This window comes from Scyliorhinus canicula, chromosome 3 (assembly GCF_902713615.1).
Source record: "Scyliorhinus canicula chromosome 3, sScyCan1.1, whole genome shotgun sequence".
In the NCBI taxonomy this organism is placed as follows: Eukaryota; Metazoa; Chordata; class Chondrichthyes; order Carcharhiniformes; family Scyliorhinidae; genus Scyliorhinus; species Scyliorhinus canicula.
This window is the reverse complement of record NC_052148.1, coordinates 276769826-276784095: the sequence shown is the minus strand read 5'-3', so window position 1 is coordinate 276784095 and position 14270 is coordinate 276769826. Positions and strand designations below refer to the sequence as shown.

The 14270-nt window shown below is 52.0% G+C and overlaps 1 protein-coding gene across 1 annotated transcript in view; it reads left to right on the top strand.

Moving 5' to 3' along the window:
- LOC119963580 (diacylglycerol kinase theta) overlaps positions 1 to 14270 on the top strand; it is a 199813-nt gene that overhangs the window by 44787 nt on the left and 140756 nt on the right. Inside the window, exons 7-9 of the mRNA XM_038792910.1 lie at positions 5546 to 5646; positions 7496 to 7716; positions 12048 to 12138. Of these exons, the coding sequence (XP_038648838.1) occupies positions 5546 to 5646; positions 7496 to 7716; positions 12048 to 12138 (413 nt within the window). The remainder of the gene's footprint in view (positions 1 to 5545; positions 5647 to 7495; positions 7717 to 12047; positions 12139 to 14270) is intronic.

Here is a 14270-nt window from a genome sequence, read left to right as displayed (position 1 = left end):
TATGCTTCATCCGATGCCAATGCTTATGTAGTACATTGTATATCTTGTGTTGCCCTATTATGTATTCTCATATATTTTCTTGAATTTTGTTTAATTCCCTTTTCTTCCATGTACTGAATGATCTGTTGAGCTGCTTGCAGAAAAATACTTTTCACTGTACCTCGGTACACGTGACAATAAACAAATCCAATCCAAGAGGGTACATCATGCGAAATCCACTCTATCAGCACGGCAGCACGGTAGCCTTGTGGATAGCACAATTGCTTCACAGCTCCAGGGTCCCAGGTTCGATTCCGGCTTGGGTCACTGTCTGTGTGGAGTCTGCACATCTTCCCTATGTGTGCGTGGGTTTCCTCCGGGTGCTCTGGTTTCCTCCCACAGTCCAAAGATGTGCAGGTTAGGTGGATTGGCCATGCTAAATTGCCCTTAGTGTTGGGTGGGGTTACTGGGTTATGGGGATAAGGTGGAGGTGTTGACCTTGGGTAGGGTACTCTTTCCAAGAGCCGGTGCATACTCGATGGGCCGAATGGCCTCCTCCTGCACTGCAAATTCTATGATATCAAGACCCCTCAGGATCTTATATTTTTAATGAGATCACCTCTCATTCTCCTAAACTCCAATGGGTCTATAGGCCCAACCTGCTCAGCCGTTCTTCATTGTGTGAGCCCTTCATGGGCGGCACACTGGTGCACAAAGAACAAAGAAAAGTATAGCACTGGAACAGGCCCTACGGCCCTCCAAGCCCGTGCTGACCATGTTGCCCGACTAAACTACAATCTTCTACACTTCCTGGTTCCGTATCCCTCTATTCCCATCCTATTCATGTATTTGTCAAGATGCCCCTTAAATGTCACTATTGTCCCTGCTTCCACCACCACCTCCGGCAGCGAGTTCCAGGCACCCACTACGTAAAAAACACTTGGCTCGTACATCCACTCTAAACCTTGCCCCTCGCACCTTAAACCTATGCCCCCTAGTAATTGATCCCTTTACCCTGGGGAAAAGCCTCTGACGATCCACTCTGTCTATGCCCCTCATAATTTTGTAGACCTCTATCAGGTCGGCCCTCAACCTCTGTCGTTCCAGTGAGAACAAATCGAGTTTATTCAACCGCACCTCATAGCTAATGCCCTCCATACCAGGCAACATCCTAGTAAATCTCTTCTGCACCCTCTCTCAAGCCTCCACATCCTTCTGGTAGTGTGGCAACCAGAATTGAACACTATACTCCAAGTGTGGTCCAACTAAGGTTCTGTACAGCTGCAACATGACTTGCCAATTCTTATACTCAATGCCCCGGCCAATGAAGGCAAGCATGCCGTTTGCCTTCTTGACTACCTTCTCCACCTGTGTTGCTCCTTTCAGTGACCTGTGGACCTGTACACCTAGATCTCTCTGACTGTCAATACTCTTGAGGGTTCTACCATTCACTGTATATTCCCTACCTGCATTAGACCTTCCAAAATGCATTACCTCACATTTGTCTGGATTAAACTCCATCTGCCATCTCTCCGCCCGAGTCTCCAAACAATCTAAATCCTGCTGTATCCTCTGACAGTCCTCATCGATATCCGCAATTCCACCAACCTTTCTGTCGTCTGCAAACTTACTAATCAGACCAGTTACATTTTCCTCCAAATCATTTATATATACTACGAACAGCAAAGGTCCCAGCACTGATCCCTGTGGAACACCACTGGTCACAGCCCTCCAATTAGAAAAGCACCCTTCCATTGCTGCTCTCTGCCTTCTATGACCTAGCCAGTTTTGTATCCACCTTGCCAGCTCACCCCTGATCCCGTGTGACTTCACCTTCTGTACCACTCTACCAGGGGCTGGTTTAGCTCACTGGACTAAATCGCTGGCTTTTCAAGCAGGCCAGCAGCACGGTTCGATTCCCGTACCAGCCTCCCCGGATAGGCGCCGGAATGTGGCGACTAAGGGCTTTTCACAGTAACTTCATTGAAGCCTACTCGTGGCAATAAACGATTTTCATTTCATGAGGGACCTTGTCAAAGGCCTTACTGAAGTCCATATAGACAACATCCACTGCCCTACCTGCATCAATCATCTTTGTGACCTCTTCGAAAAACTCTATCAAGTTAGTGAGACACGACCTCCCCTTCACAAAATCATGCTGCCTCTCACTAATACATCCATTTGCTTCCAAATAGGAGTAGATCCTGTCTCGAAGAATTCTCTCCAGTAATTTCCCTACCACTGACGTAAGGCTCACCGGCCTGTAGTTCCCTGGATTATCCTTGCTTCCCTTCTTAAACAAAGGAACAACATTTGCTATTCTCCAGTCCTCCGGGACATCATCTGAAGACAGTGAGGATCCAAAGATTTTTGTCAAGGCCTCAGCAATTTCCTCTCTAGCCTCCTTCAGTATTCTGGGGTAGATCCCATCAGGCCTGGGGACGTATCTACCTTAATATTTTTCAAGATGCCCAACACCTCGTCTTTTTGGATCTCAATGTGACCCAGGCTATCTACACACCCTTCTCCAGACTCAACATCCACCAATTCCTTCTCTTTGATGAATACTGATGCAAAGTATTCATTTAGTACCTCGCCCATTTCCTCTGGCTCCACACATAGATTCCCTTGCCTATCCTTCAGTGGGCCAACCCTTTCCCTGGCTGCCCTATTGCTTTTTATGTATGTGTAAAAAGCCTTGGGATTTTCCTTAACCCTATTTGCCAGTGACTTTTCGTGACCCCTTCTAGCCCTCCTAACTCCTTGCTTAAGTTCCTTCCTACTTTCCTTATATTCCACACAGGCGTCGTCTGTTCCCAGCCTTCTAGCCCTGACAAATGCCTCCTTTTTCTTTTTGACGAGGCCTACAATGTCTCTCGTTATCGAAGGCTCCCGAAATTTGACATATTTATCCTTCTTCCTCACAGGAAAACGCCGGTCCTGAGTTCCTTTCAACTAGATCATAGAATTTACAGTGCAGAAGGAAGCCATTCGGCCCATCGAGTCTGCACCAGCTCTTGGAAAGAGCACCCTACCCAAACCCACACCTCCACCCTATCCCCATAACCCAGTAGCCCCACCCAACACTAAGGGCAATTTTGGACACTAAGGGTAATTTAGCATGACCAATCCACCTAACCTGCACATCTTTGGACTGTGGGAGGAAACCGGAGCACCCGGAGGAAACCCACGCACACATGGGGAGAACGTGCAGACTCCGCAAAGACAGTGACCCAAGCCAGGAATCGAACCTGGGACCCTGGAGCTGTGAAGCAATTGTGCTGACCACTATGCTACCGTACTGACATTTGGAAGCCTCCCACATGTCAGATGTTGATGTACCCTCAAACATCCGCCCCAAATCTAGGTTCTTCAGTTCCTGCCTAATATTGTTATAATTAGCCTTCCCCCAATTTAGCACATTCACCCCAGGACCACTCTTATCCTTGGCCACCAGCACTTTACAACTTACTGAATTGTGGTCACTGTTCCCGAAATGCTCCCCGACTGAAATTTCTACCACCTGGCCGGGCTCATTCCCCAATACCAGGTCCAGTACAGCCCCTTCCCATGTTGGACTGTCTACGTATTGTTTTAAGAAGCCCTCCTGGATGCTCCTTACAAACTCTGCCCCGTCTAAGCCCCTAGCACTAAGTGAGTTCCAGTCAATATTGGGGAAGTTGAAGTCTCCCATCACAACAACCCTATTGTTTTTACTCTTTTCCAAATCTGTCTACCTATCTGCTCCTCTATCTCCCGCTGGCTGTTGGGAGGCCTGTAGTAAACCCCCAACATTGTGACTGCACCCTTCTTATTCCTGATCTCTAGCCATACAACCTCGCTGCCCTCTGAGGTGTCCTCCCATGGTACAGCTGTGATATTCTCCCTAACCAGTAGCGCAACTCCGCCACCCCTTTTACATCCCCCTCTATCCCGCCTGAAACATCTAAACCCTGGAACGTTTAGCTGCCAATCCTGTCCTTCCCTCAACCAGGTCTCTGTAATGGCCACAACATCATAGTTCCAAGTACTAATCCAAGCTCTACGTTCATCTGCCTTTCCTGTAATACTTCTTGCATTAAAACATATGCACTTCAGGCCACCAGTCCCACTGTGTTCAGCAACATTTCCCTGTCTGCTCTGCCTCAGAGACATACTGGCCCCATTCCCTAGTTCTCCCTCAATGCTTTCACCTTCTGACCTATTGCTCCGGTGCCCACCCCCCTGCCATACTAGTTTAAACCCTCCCGTGTGACACTAGCAAACCTCGTGGCCAGGATATTTATGCCTCTCCAGTTTAGTTGCAACCCGTCCTTCTTATACAGGTCACACTGCCTCACAGCACCGAGGTCCCAGGTTCGATCCCGGCCCTGGGTCACTTTCCGTGTAGAGTTTGCACATTCTCCCCATGTTTGCGTGGGTTTTTCCCCCTACAACCCAAAGATGTGCAGGGTAGGTGGATTGGCCACACCAAAGTGCCCCTTAATTGGAAAAAATGAATTGGGTATTCTCAATTTATAAGAAAAAGAAGTGTAAGCCCTTCAACCCAGGACTGAGTTGGGTGAACTCCCTCTGAACTGCTTGGAACTTACCAGAACCTAGCTCTCTAACTACCCAGACTAATAGTTTCTATCTCGGTGTTTATTTGCTTTCTTTTTTTAAATAAATTTAGATTACCCAATTCATTTTTTCCAATTAAGGGGCAATTTAGCGTGGCCAATCCACCTACTCTGCACATCTTTGGTTTGTGTGGGTGAAACCCTCGCAGACACGGGGAGAATGTGCAAACTCCACACGGACAGTGACCCAGAGCTGTGATTGAACCTGGGACCTCGGCGCCATGAGTTTATTTGCTTTCTGCCCTTTGAGCCTCTCCAATGCCTGTTTAGTTGATGTGAAACTCTGAAACTGCACAAGATGCGCATTGTTGAATGGTTTTTAATGTTAAGGGGCGGGATTCTCTGTTTCTGGGTTGACGCCAACGCAGGATTCGTGGACTTTAACGACAGCAAAACTGCCGCTGCCCCTGAACCAATTCAGCGACTGTGGAGGGGCAGCAACGGTGCCACGTGGAACACTCGATTCCAATGGAAACGGTGCCGGATGTGCCGGGTCCGTGATTGACACTCGGGAGGTTGACAAGCTGCAGCCGCACATACACACTTCACCCCCCACACACACTCATCCTAGCCCCCCACACACACTCATCCCAGCCCCCCACACACACTCATCCCAGCCCCCCACACACACTCATCCCAGCCCCCCACACACACTCATCCCAGCCCCCCACACACACTCATCCCAGTCAACAAAATGGCACTGGTTGTGCTGGAGTGCGACCACACAGCTGATCAGTTGGCTGGGGCCAGTGGGCACCCAGGGGGGGTGCCCTGTGGGGGGGACCTCTGCGACACATGGCACTAAATTCCCACTGGGCAGTCAACGGCGTACACAGCTGCATGGATACCTTGTGGCTGTGGCAATCGTGCTCTGTTTGTGTTTAAATTAATGATTTTTCTTGTTGCTGTTTGTATGTTTATCTTGTACTTGTGCTAATTTATCTCAGGTAAACAGACTTTAAAGATATTTGATGGAGATGACACAGTGAAACGGAATCAATTTCGACTAATTACAGTTCCTCGAATTTCAAAAACAGAAGAAGCAGTGGTGAGTTAATCGGTAACTAGAACCAGAACCAGTTGTGAGTCAATCGGTAACTAGAACCAGACCCTCTAACTAAAGCTGAAATTCAGATGAGCATTTGGACTGTTTTACTCACTCGGCCTTTGTAATAATCCGCACTGTTCATAATCACCGTGCCAGAAACATTCAAGCAACAATGTGTTGAAATTCATTATTTTCTGTATTTTCTCCAATAATGGTGCTATAGGGGATGGCTTAGCACACTGGACTAAATCGCTGGCTTTTAAAGCAGACCAAGGCAGGCCAGCAGCACGGTTCAATTCCCGTACCAGCCTCCCTGAACAGGCGCCGGAATGTGGCGACTAGGGGCTTTTCACAGTAACTTCATTTGAAGCCTACTTGTGACAATAAGCGGTTTTCGTTTCAGAAAGTCCCGGGTGATTCTCTGATTTGCAGGGGGCTAGCAGGACCCCGGAGTGCTCCTCACAGCTCCGGGTGTCGATACGAGGCCCTGCACTTCCAGTCGGGGGTCTGCGCATGCGCCTGGCGGTCTGCGTCGGCCGGCCCACGCGACATGGCTGACCCACACCGCGGACCGGCACCGGAAACATAGACCCCCCCCAAGATCGCGCCGGCCGCTGATCGGTGACCCCCGATCAGAAGTCTGGCCCTCCTGGAGGCTCTCCCCTGTGAATGATGTCCCTGCCTCCCACCAGGACGGCCGCAGACAGAGTCCACAGCCGCCACATCGAGTTCCCGACCGTGAGAGAACCACGCCGGCAGGCCCTCGGCCAGCTGCACTCGGTGAATGGCCGCGGGGCCTCTTTCAATGACCCTCGACCGGTCACCAGAGAATCGCGGGCGCAGCGCCAGGCCCGGTTCGGGAGTAAAAGTGGATTCTCCACCCCGTGCCAAACGCGATTTTGGCATGGGCCTGCGGAAAATCCAACCTCCCATTCCCCATGTCCGGCGAAATGGGATCAATCGCAAGCGACAACGTATCAAAAGTTCAGCGGGCATCACCTCAGTGGTAGCGAGGAGCATGGACAGAAAATGGGCGAGGGCGTGGTCCTATAGTCGAATGGGAAATGGGCGAGGGCGTGGTTCTATAGTAGAACGGGAAATGGGCGAGGCTCAGCCCCTCCCTCTCTCTTCCCAGCCCCTCCCTCTCTCTGCCCAGCCCATCACTCTATCCATCCATCCCTCTATCCGCCCATCCCTCTATCCTCCCAGTCCATCTCTATCCGCCCAGTCCATCCCTCTATCTGCCCATCCCAGCTCTCCGCCCATCCCTCCACCCGCCCATCCCTCTCTCTGCCCATCCCTCTCTCTGCCCATCCCTCTCTCTGCCCATCCCTCTCTCCGCCCATCCCTCTCTCCGCCCATCCCTCTCTCCGCCCATCCCTCTCTCCGCCCATCCCTCTCTCCGCCCATCCCTCTCTCCGCCCAGCCTTCTCTCCGCCCAGCCTTCTCTCCGCCCAGCCTTCTCTCCGCCCATCCTTCTCTCCGCCCATCCCTCTATCTGTCCAGTCCATCCCTCTCTCCTCCCAGTCCATCCCTCTCTCCGCCCAGTCCATCCCTCTCTCCGCCCAGCCTTCTCTCCGCCCATCCCTCTATCTATCCAGTCCATCCCTCTCTCCGCCCAGTCATCCCTCTCTCCGCCCAGCCCATTGTTCTATTTATTTATTTTTAAAGTTAAGTGTGAAGGTTAAACTTCACCAAATGCAATTGAGTGAAATATAAATCTGTCCCATGAGTTCAACTATTTTTACTCTGAAGTTATCTTGTTTGCTCAGTGGTTTGTGGGTGTATAATGTCTGCAGTTTAATGATAGAAGTGTTAATCTAGATTTAACTGGAATCCCATTTAATAGGAAGCTGCACTGAGAGCGTATTACATCCCAGATGATCCTCAGGAATATGAACTCCAAACATTTACCCAAGATGCTGTGTACAGTGACGATATTACAAACCCTGACGGCAGCGTGGATAGCAAGACTCTGTCCGTGTTCCGGGATACAATTCCTGAAGCTTGGGTACTGCGCGCAAAACTAAGAGATTGTGACGTAGTAAAAATTTATCCTGGCTGGTTAAAGTAAGTTGCTTCTTACGGACAAATGAAAGTACAAAATAATATAGAAGGTGTTTGATGATACTACTATAGACAGTTAAATGTAGTGTATGAAACCATGGGCGGGATTCTCCCTTTTGGGGACTAAGTCCCCAAGCCCGTTGGAAAACGGGCAAGAATCCACTCCGGACTTTTTCCTGGAAAGTCCAGGGTGATTCTCCGTTTTTCAGAGGGCTAGCAGGGCCCCGGCGTGCATCCTGCAGCTCTGGCTGCCGGAGGGGCCCTACTGTCCAGACCACGCGGATGCACATGTGGATGCCGGCCACAAGCGGGTCCACGCATGTGCGCGGGGGCCCAATTCGGCGCTGCCGACCTGGCGGAGCCACACAAGGGGCCCGTGAGGAGTAAGGTAGGTCCCCCCACAGATCGCGATGGCCCGCCGATCGGTAGCCCCCAATCGCGGGCCTGGCCACAGTTGAGGCCCCCCCCCCCACCGGAGTCAGATACCCCCCCCCCAACACCAGGACCGTGGCCGCGGTTCTGAGCTCCCACCAGATGGTACCAGATGTAAACCACGCCGGTGGGAGGTCGGCCGCGGGGGCCTGTTCCAACGGCCCCCGACTGGCGGCGTGTCGACCACGCGCACGCCACTGGCGGGTCCGCGGATAATTGCAGAAGTGCCGTCGCGCCAGATTTCCGGCGTGAACGGCTATTCTCTGCCCCCGCGGCGGGCGAGATTCCGACACGGAGGGTTGGAGAGTCTCGCCCCATATCTTCCGGCACAAGGACCTGGATTAAATTTAAATTGGACAGAAGCTTCCTCCATCTGCTGGCTGTAAGTGCTCATAAACTAAAGTTGTCCCCTAATTTCCAATGGGTGGTAATTTCACTCGCAGGTCAATTGGCAAGTATAATCAAAAACTTCGAACTGCTTGATAATGGATTCAATAATTTTCCCCACTACTGACATCAGCCTCACTGGTCTCTAATTCCCTGCTTTCTCCTGACCTCCCTTTTTAAATAGTGAAGTTTCATTAGCTACTCTCCAATCTGCAGGAGCTGTTTCAGAGTCTATAGAATCCTGGAAGGTGACCACCAATTCATCCACTTTTCCTTGAGCCACTTCCTTAAATTCTTTGGGATGTGGATTCTCTGGCCCATGGGGATTATCAGCATTCAATCAATTTACCTAACACCATTTCTCTACTGATATTGATCTCCTTCAGTTACTCCCTCTCACAGAGGTCATTGTCCATGTTGGCACGAATGACAGAGGTAAAAAGAGTAGCGAATTCCTGCCACGGCAATTTAGGGAGTTGGGTAGAAGATTAAAAATCAGAATCTCTTGGATAGTAATCTCAGGATAACTCTCGGTGCCACGTGCTAGCGAGGCCAGCAACAGGGATATAGTGCAGTTGAACACACGGCTAAAGAACTGGTGCAGGAGGGAGGGTTTCAGTTTTTTGGGTCATTGGGATGTCTTCCAGGAAAGGTTGGGGCCTATACGAGAAGGACGTATTACACCTGAACTGGAGGGGCACCAATATCCTGGCTGGGAGGTTTGCTAGTATGGTTCAGGTGGGTTTAAACTAATTTGGCAGAGGGGTGGGAATCAGGACAGTAAGCCAGCAAGTGTAGAGACTTGGGATGCGCCTGGTAGCAGGAGCAGGCTGGCTAAGAGGAAGGGCAGGCTGAGGGAGGTGGGCCTGGAGGTCTGAAGTGTATCTGCTTCAATGCACGGAGTATAACAGGTAAGACAGATGAAACTTGCAGGGAACATAAAGACTGACACTGAGAGTTTCTATAGATATGTGAAGAGAAAGAGATTGGCAAAGAGAAATGTAGGCCCCCTACAGACAGAAACAGGGGAATGCACAATAAGGGACAAAGAAATGGCTGAGCAATTGAATACATACTTTGGTTCTGTCTTCACAAATGAGGACACAGAGGGCGGCGCAGTGGTTAGCACTGCTGCCTCATGGCACCGAGGTCCCAGGTTTGATCGTGGCTCTGGGTCACTGTCCATGTTAAGTTTGCATATTCTCCCCGAGTTTGCGTGGGTTTTGCCCCCACAACCCAAAAGATGTGCAGGCTAGGTGGATTGGACACGCAAAATTGCCCCTTAATTGGAAAAATAAATTGGGTACTCTAGATTTAAAAAAAAAAACAAATGAGGATACAAATTAAACACCAGAAATGTTGGAGAATGAAAGATTTAGTGAGAGGGCAGAACTGAGGGAGATCAACATTAGTAGAGAAATGGTGCTGGGAAAACTGATGGGATTGAAGGCGGATAAATCCTAGGGCCTGAGAATCTGCGCCCCAGAGTGCTTAAGGAGGTGGCTCTGGAAATAGTGGATGCGTTGGTGGTCATCTTCCAGGATTCTATAGACTCTGGAACAGTCCCTGTAGATTGGAGAGTAGCTCACGTCACTCCGATATTCAAAAAGGGAGGTAGAGAGAAAGCAGGGAATTATAGACCACTCAGCCTAACATCGATAGTGGGGAAAATTCTTGAATCCATTATCAAGGACTTTATAGCGGAACATTTAGAAAGCAGTGGCAGGATCAGTCAGAGTCAGCATGGATTTGTGAAGGGAAAATCATGCTTGACTAATTTGTTGGAATTCTTTGAAGATGTAACCAGTACAGTTGACAAGGGGGAGCCAGTCGATGTGGTATATTTAGACTTTCGGAAGGCTTTTGACAAAGTCCCGAATAAGAGATTATTGTGCAAAATTAAAGTGCATGGGATTGGGGGAAATGTATTGAGGTGGATAGAAAACTGGTTGGCAGAGAGGAAACAAAGAGTAGGAATTAATGGGTCCTTTTCAAATTGGCAGGCAGTAACCAGTGGGGTACCACAGGGATCGGTGCTGGGACCCCAGCTATTCACAACATATATTAATGATTTGGATGAGTTAACAAAATGTAACATCTCAAAGTTTGCAGATGACACCAAGTTAGATGGGAGGGTGAATTGTGATGAGGATGCAGGGATCCTACAGCATGATCTGGACAGTTTGTCAAAAATATGGCGGATGCAGTATAATTTGAATAAGTGTGAGATTATGCACTTTGGAAGCAACAACAGGAAGGCAGATTGCTACCTGAACGGTTGTAAATTGGGAAGGGGGAGTGTGCAGCGGGACCTGGGTATCCTTGTGCACCATTCGCTGAAGGTAAGCATGCAGGTGCAGCAGGCGGTAAAGAAGGCTAATGGTATGTTGGCCTTCATTGCGAGAGGTTTCGAGTATAGAAGCAGGGATGTGTTGCTGCAATTATACAGGGCCTTGGTGAGGCCACACCTGGAATATTGTGTGAATTTGGTCTCCTTCTCTGAGGAAGGATGTTCTTGCTCTCGAGGGAGTGCAGCGAAGGTTTACCAGACTGATTCCAGGGATGGCGGGACTGTCATATGAGAAAGATTGACTCGGTTGGGATTGTTCCCGCTGGAGTTCAGAAGAATGAGGGGGAATCTCATAGAGACTTATAAAATTCTAACAGGACTAGACAGTATAAATGCAGGGAAGATGCAGGGAAGATGTTACCAATGGTGGGTGTGTCCAGAACCAGGGTCACAGTCTGAGGATTCAGGGTAAACCATTTCAGACAGAGATAATTACAATTCCGTTTCCCTTGCTAACTTATGCATGGCGAGGAATACAAGGGATTTCCGCTTCGGGCCTACATTTCATGCAGGTGGCCCACTAGCGAAGTCCCGTGGAAGGCCCCTCCTCCCCAACCCAAAGCAGCGCTACACCCCGATTGCACCTCCACAACAGGGGTTCCCTGGCGCTGTGAAGCAACAGTGCTAACCACTGTGCTACAGTGCCGCTCATATAAATAGGGAGACATCACCCGAATAGTCAAACATCCCAGAAAACCTTTGAATAGGGAGACCCTTCCTGGTACAGCCTAACTGAAGGAACCCCCACAGACACTCCTTGACTAGAGGGATTACCCACCCCACAGACCCATTCAACCTCATTTCCATCCTCCTCCTAGCGCACGGTTGTGAACCTCGACCCCGGCTCCACCGGGGGGGGGGGGGGGGGGGGGGGGGGGGGGGGTCCGAGGATGACATAGTTCTGATCCTGATTTCCCCCTGACTCTCAATCCTCCGTCCGATCGGGAACCGCGCTCCGTGCGTCACAGGACGGAGAATCCAGCCCCTGATTTTGATTAAAGCCAATAGCTGGCCTGGATTGAATTGTTTACATTTAAGTTTGATTACACTTTTTGGGATTTTTCGGAGTAGCAGTTTGGTATGAAATGTTATGATTTCAGTGACAGTTAATATTTCTTCCTTTTGAATGTTCATCTGTTGGTTCAACGATGTTTCTGTGTTTCAGGTTTGGCGTGGCGTACATTACCATTCCGATTAATATGGAGAGTACCGTCAGAGCACTTATCCAAGAAGTTCTTGCACAGCTGGGCAGGCAGGTCAGTTCCAATCAGAAATACTTCATGTCCAATTAGTTTGATATAATTGACTAACAATAACTGTAACCAGGATTAATAAGGACACGCAGAGTCCTCTCTGAGCAGACAACTAGATTTATTTACAATACGGTAAGTCAATGCTCGGTAACTCCCTACCAGATTCCTCTTGGATCGGTGCCTTACTGGCCAACCATTTATCGACAGGTTAATTAGGGATGCCGCCCCTAGGGGGTAACTTGTACTTCGCCAGGACCGGGAGGGAGAGGATGATTCCCATCCCATAGGTCCCGTGCTGGATATTTTACAGGACAATCCAGCGAGCTTGGTATCTTTGCTGTACATACAATGTCATCCTGTCGGGGGCCGGTTTAGCTCAGTTGTCTAGACAGTTGGGACGGGATTGTCCGACCCCCTGGGTCGGAGAATTGCCAGGGGCCGGCGTGAATCCCGACCCGCCATCTTCTGAAGTCTCCGGCACCAGAGATTCGGTGGGGGCGGGAATCGTGCTGCGCCTGTCGGCAGGCCGCCGCGCCCCCCCCCCCCCCCCCCCCCCCCCCCCCCCCCGGCGATTCTCCGGCCCGCAATGGGCTGAAGTCCCGCCGCTGTCAGGCCGGTCCTGCCGGCGTGAATCAAACCACCTACCTTACCGGCGGGACCAGGCGGCGCGGACGGGCTCCGGGGTCCTGGGGGGGGCGCGGGGCTGGTTAGTGATGCAGAGCGAGGCAGCAGCGTGGGTTCTATCCCCGTACCGGGCTGGGGGCTGGTTAGTGATGCAGAGCGAGGCAGCAGCGTGGGTTCAATCCCCGTACCGGGCTGGGGGGGGGGGGGGGGGGGGGGGGGGGGTGATGCAGAGCGGGGCAGCAGCGAGGGTTCAATCCCCGTACCGGGCTGGGGGGCTGGGTGGTGATGCAGAGCGAGGCAGCAGCGTGGGTTCTATCCCCGTACCGGGCTGGGTGGTGATGGCGAGCGAGGCAGCAGCGTGGGTTCTATCCCCGTACCGGGCTGGGTGGTGATGGAGAGCGAGGCAGCAGCGTGGGTTCAATCCCCGTACCGGGCTGGGGGGGTGGTTAGTGATGCAGAGCGAGGCAGCAGCGTGGGTTCAATCCCCGTACCGGGCTGGGGGCTGGGGGGTGATGCAGAGCGAGGCAGCAGCGTGGGTTCAATCCCCGTACCGGGCTGGGGGGGTGGTTAGTGATGCAGAGCGAGGCAGCAGCGTGGGTTCAATCCCCGTACCGGGCTGGGGGCTGGTTAGTGATGCAGAGCAAGGCAACAGCGTGGGTTCTATCCCCGTACCGGGCTGGGGGGTGATGCAGAGCGAGGCAGCAGCGTGGGTTCAATCCCCGTACCGGGCTGGGTGGTGATGCAGAGCGAGGCAGCAGCGTGGGTTCAATCCCCGTACCGGGCTGGGGGGCTGGTTAGTGATGCAGAGCGAGGCAGCAGCGTGGGTTCAATCCCCGTACCGGGCTGGGTGGTGATGCAGAGCGAGGCAGCAGTGTGGGTTCAATCCCCGTACCGGGCTGGGGGGGCGATGCAGAGCGAGGCAGCAGCGTGGGTTCAATCCCCGTACCGGGCTGGGCGCTGGTTAGTGATGCAGAGCGAGGCAGCAGCGTGGGTTCAATCCCCGTACCGGGCTGGGGGGGGGGGGGGGGGGGGGGGGGGGGGGGTGATGCAGAGCGGGGCAGCAGCGTGGGTTCAATCCCCGTACCGGGCTGGGGGGCTGGGTGGTGATGCAGAGCGAGGCAGCAGCGTGGGTTCTATCCCCGTACCGGGCTGGGTGGTGATGGCGAGCGAGGCAGCAGCGTGGGTTCTATCCCCGTACCGGGCTGGGTGGTGATGGAGAGCGAGGCAGCAGCGTGGGTTCAATCCCCGTACCGGGCTGGGGGGGTGGTTAGTGATGCAGAGCGAGGCAGCAGCGTGGGTTCAATCCCCGTACCGGGCTGGGGGGCTGGGGGGTGATGCAGAGCGAGGCAGCAGCGTGGGTTCAATCCCCGTACCGGGCTGGGGGGGTGGTTAGTGATGCAGAGCGAGGCAGCAGCGTGGGTTCAATCCCCGTACCGGGCTGGGGGCTGGTTAGTGATGCAGAGCGAGGCAACAGCGTGGGTTCTATCCCCGTACCGGGCTGGGGGGTGATG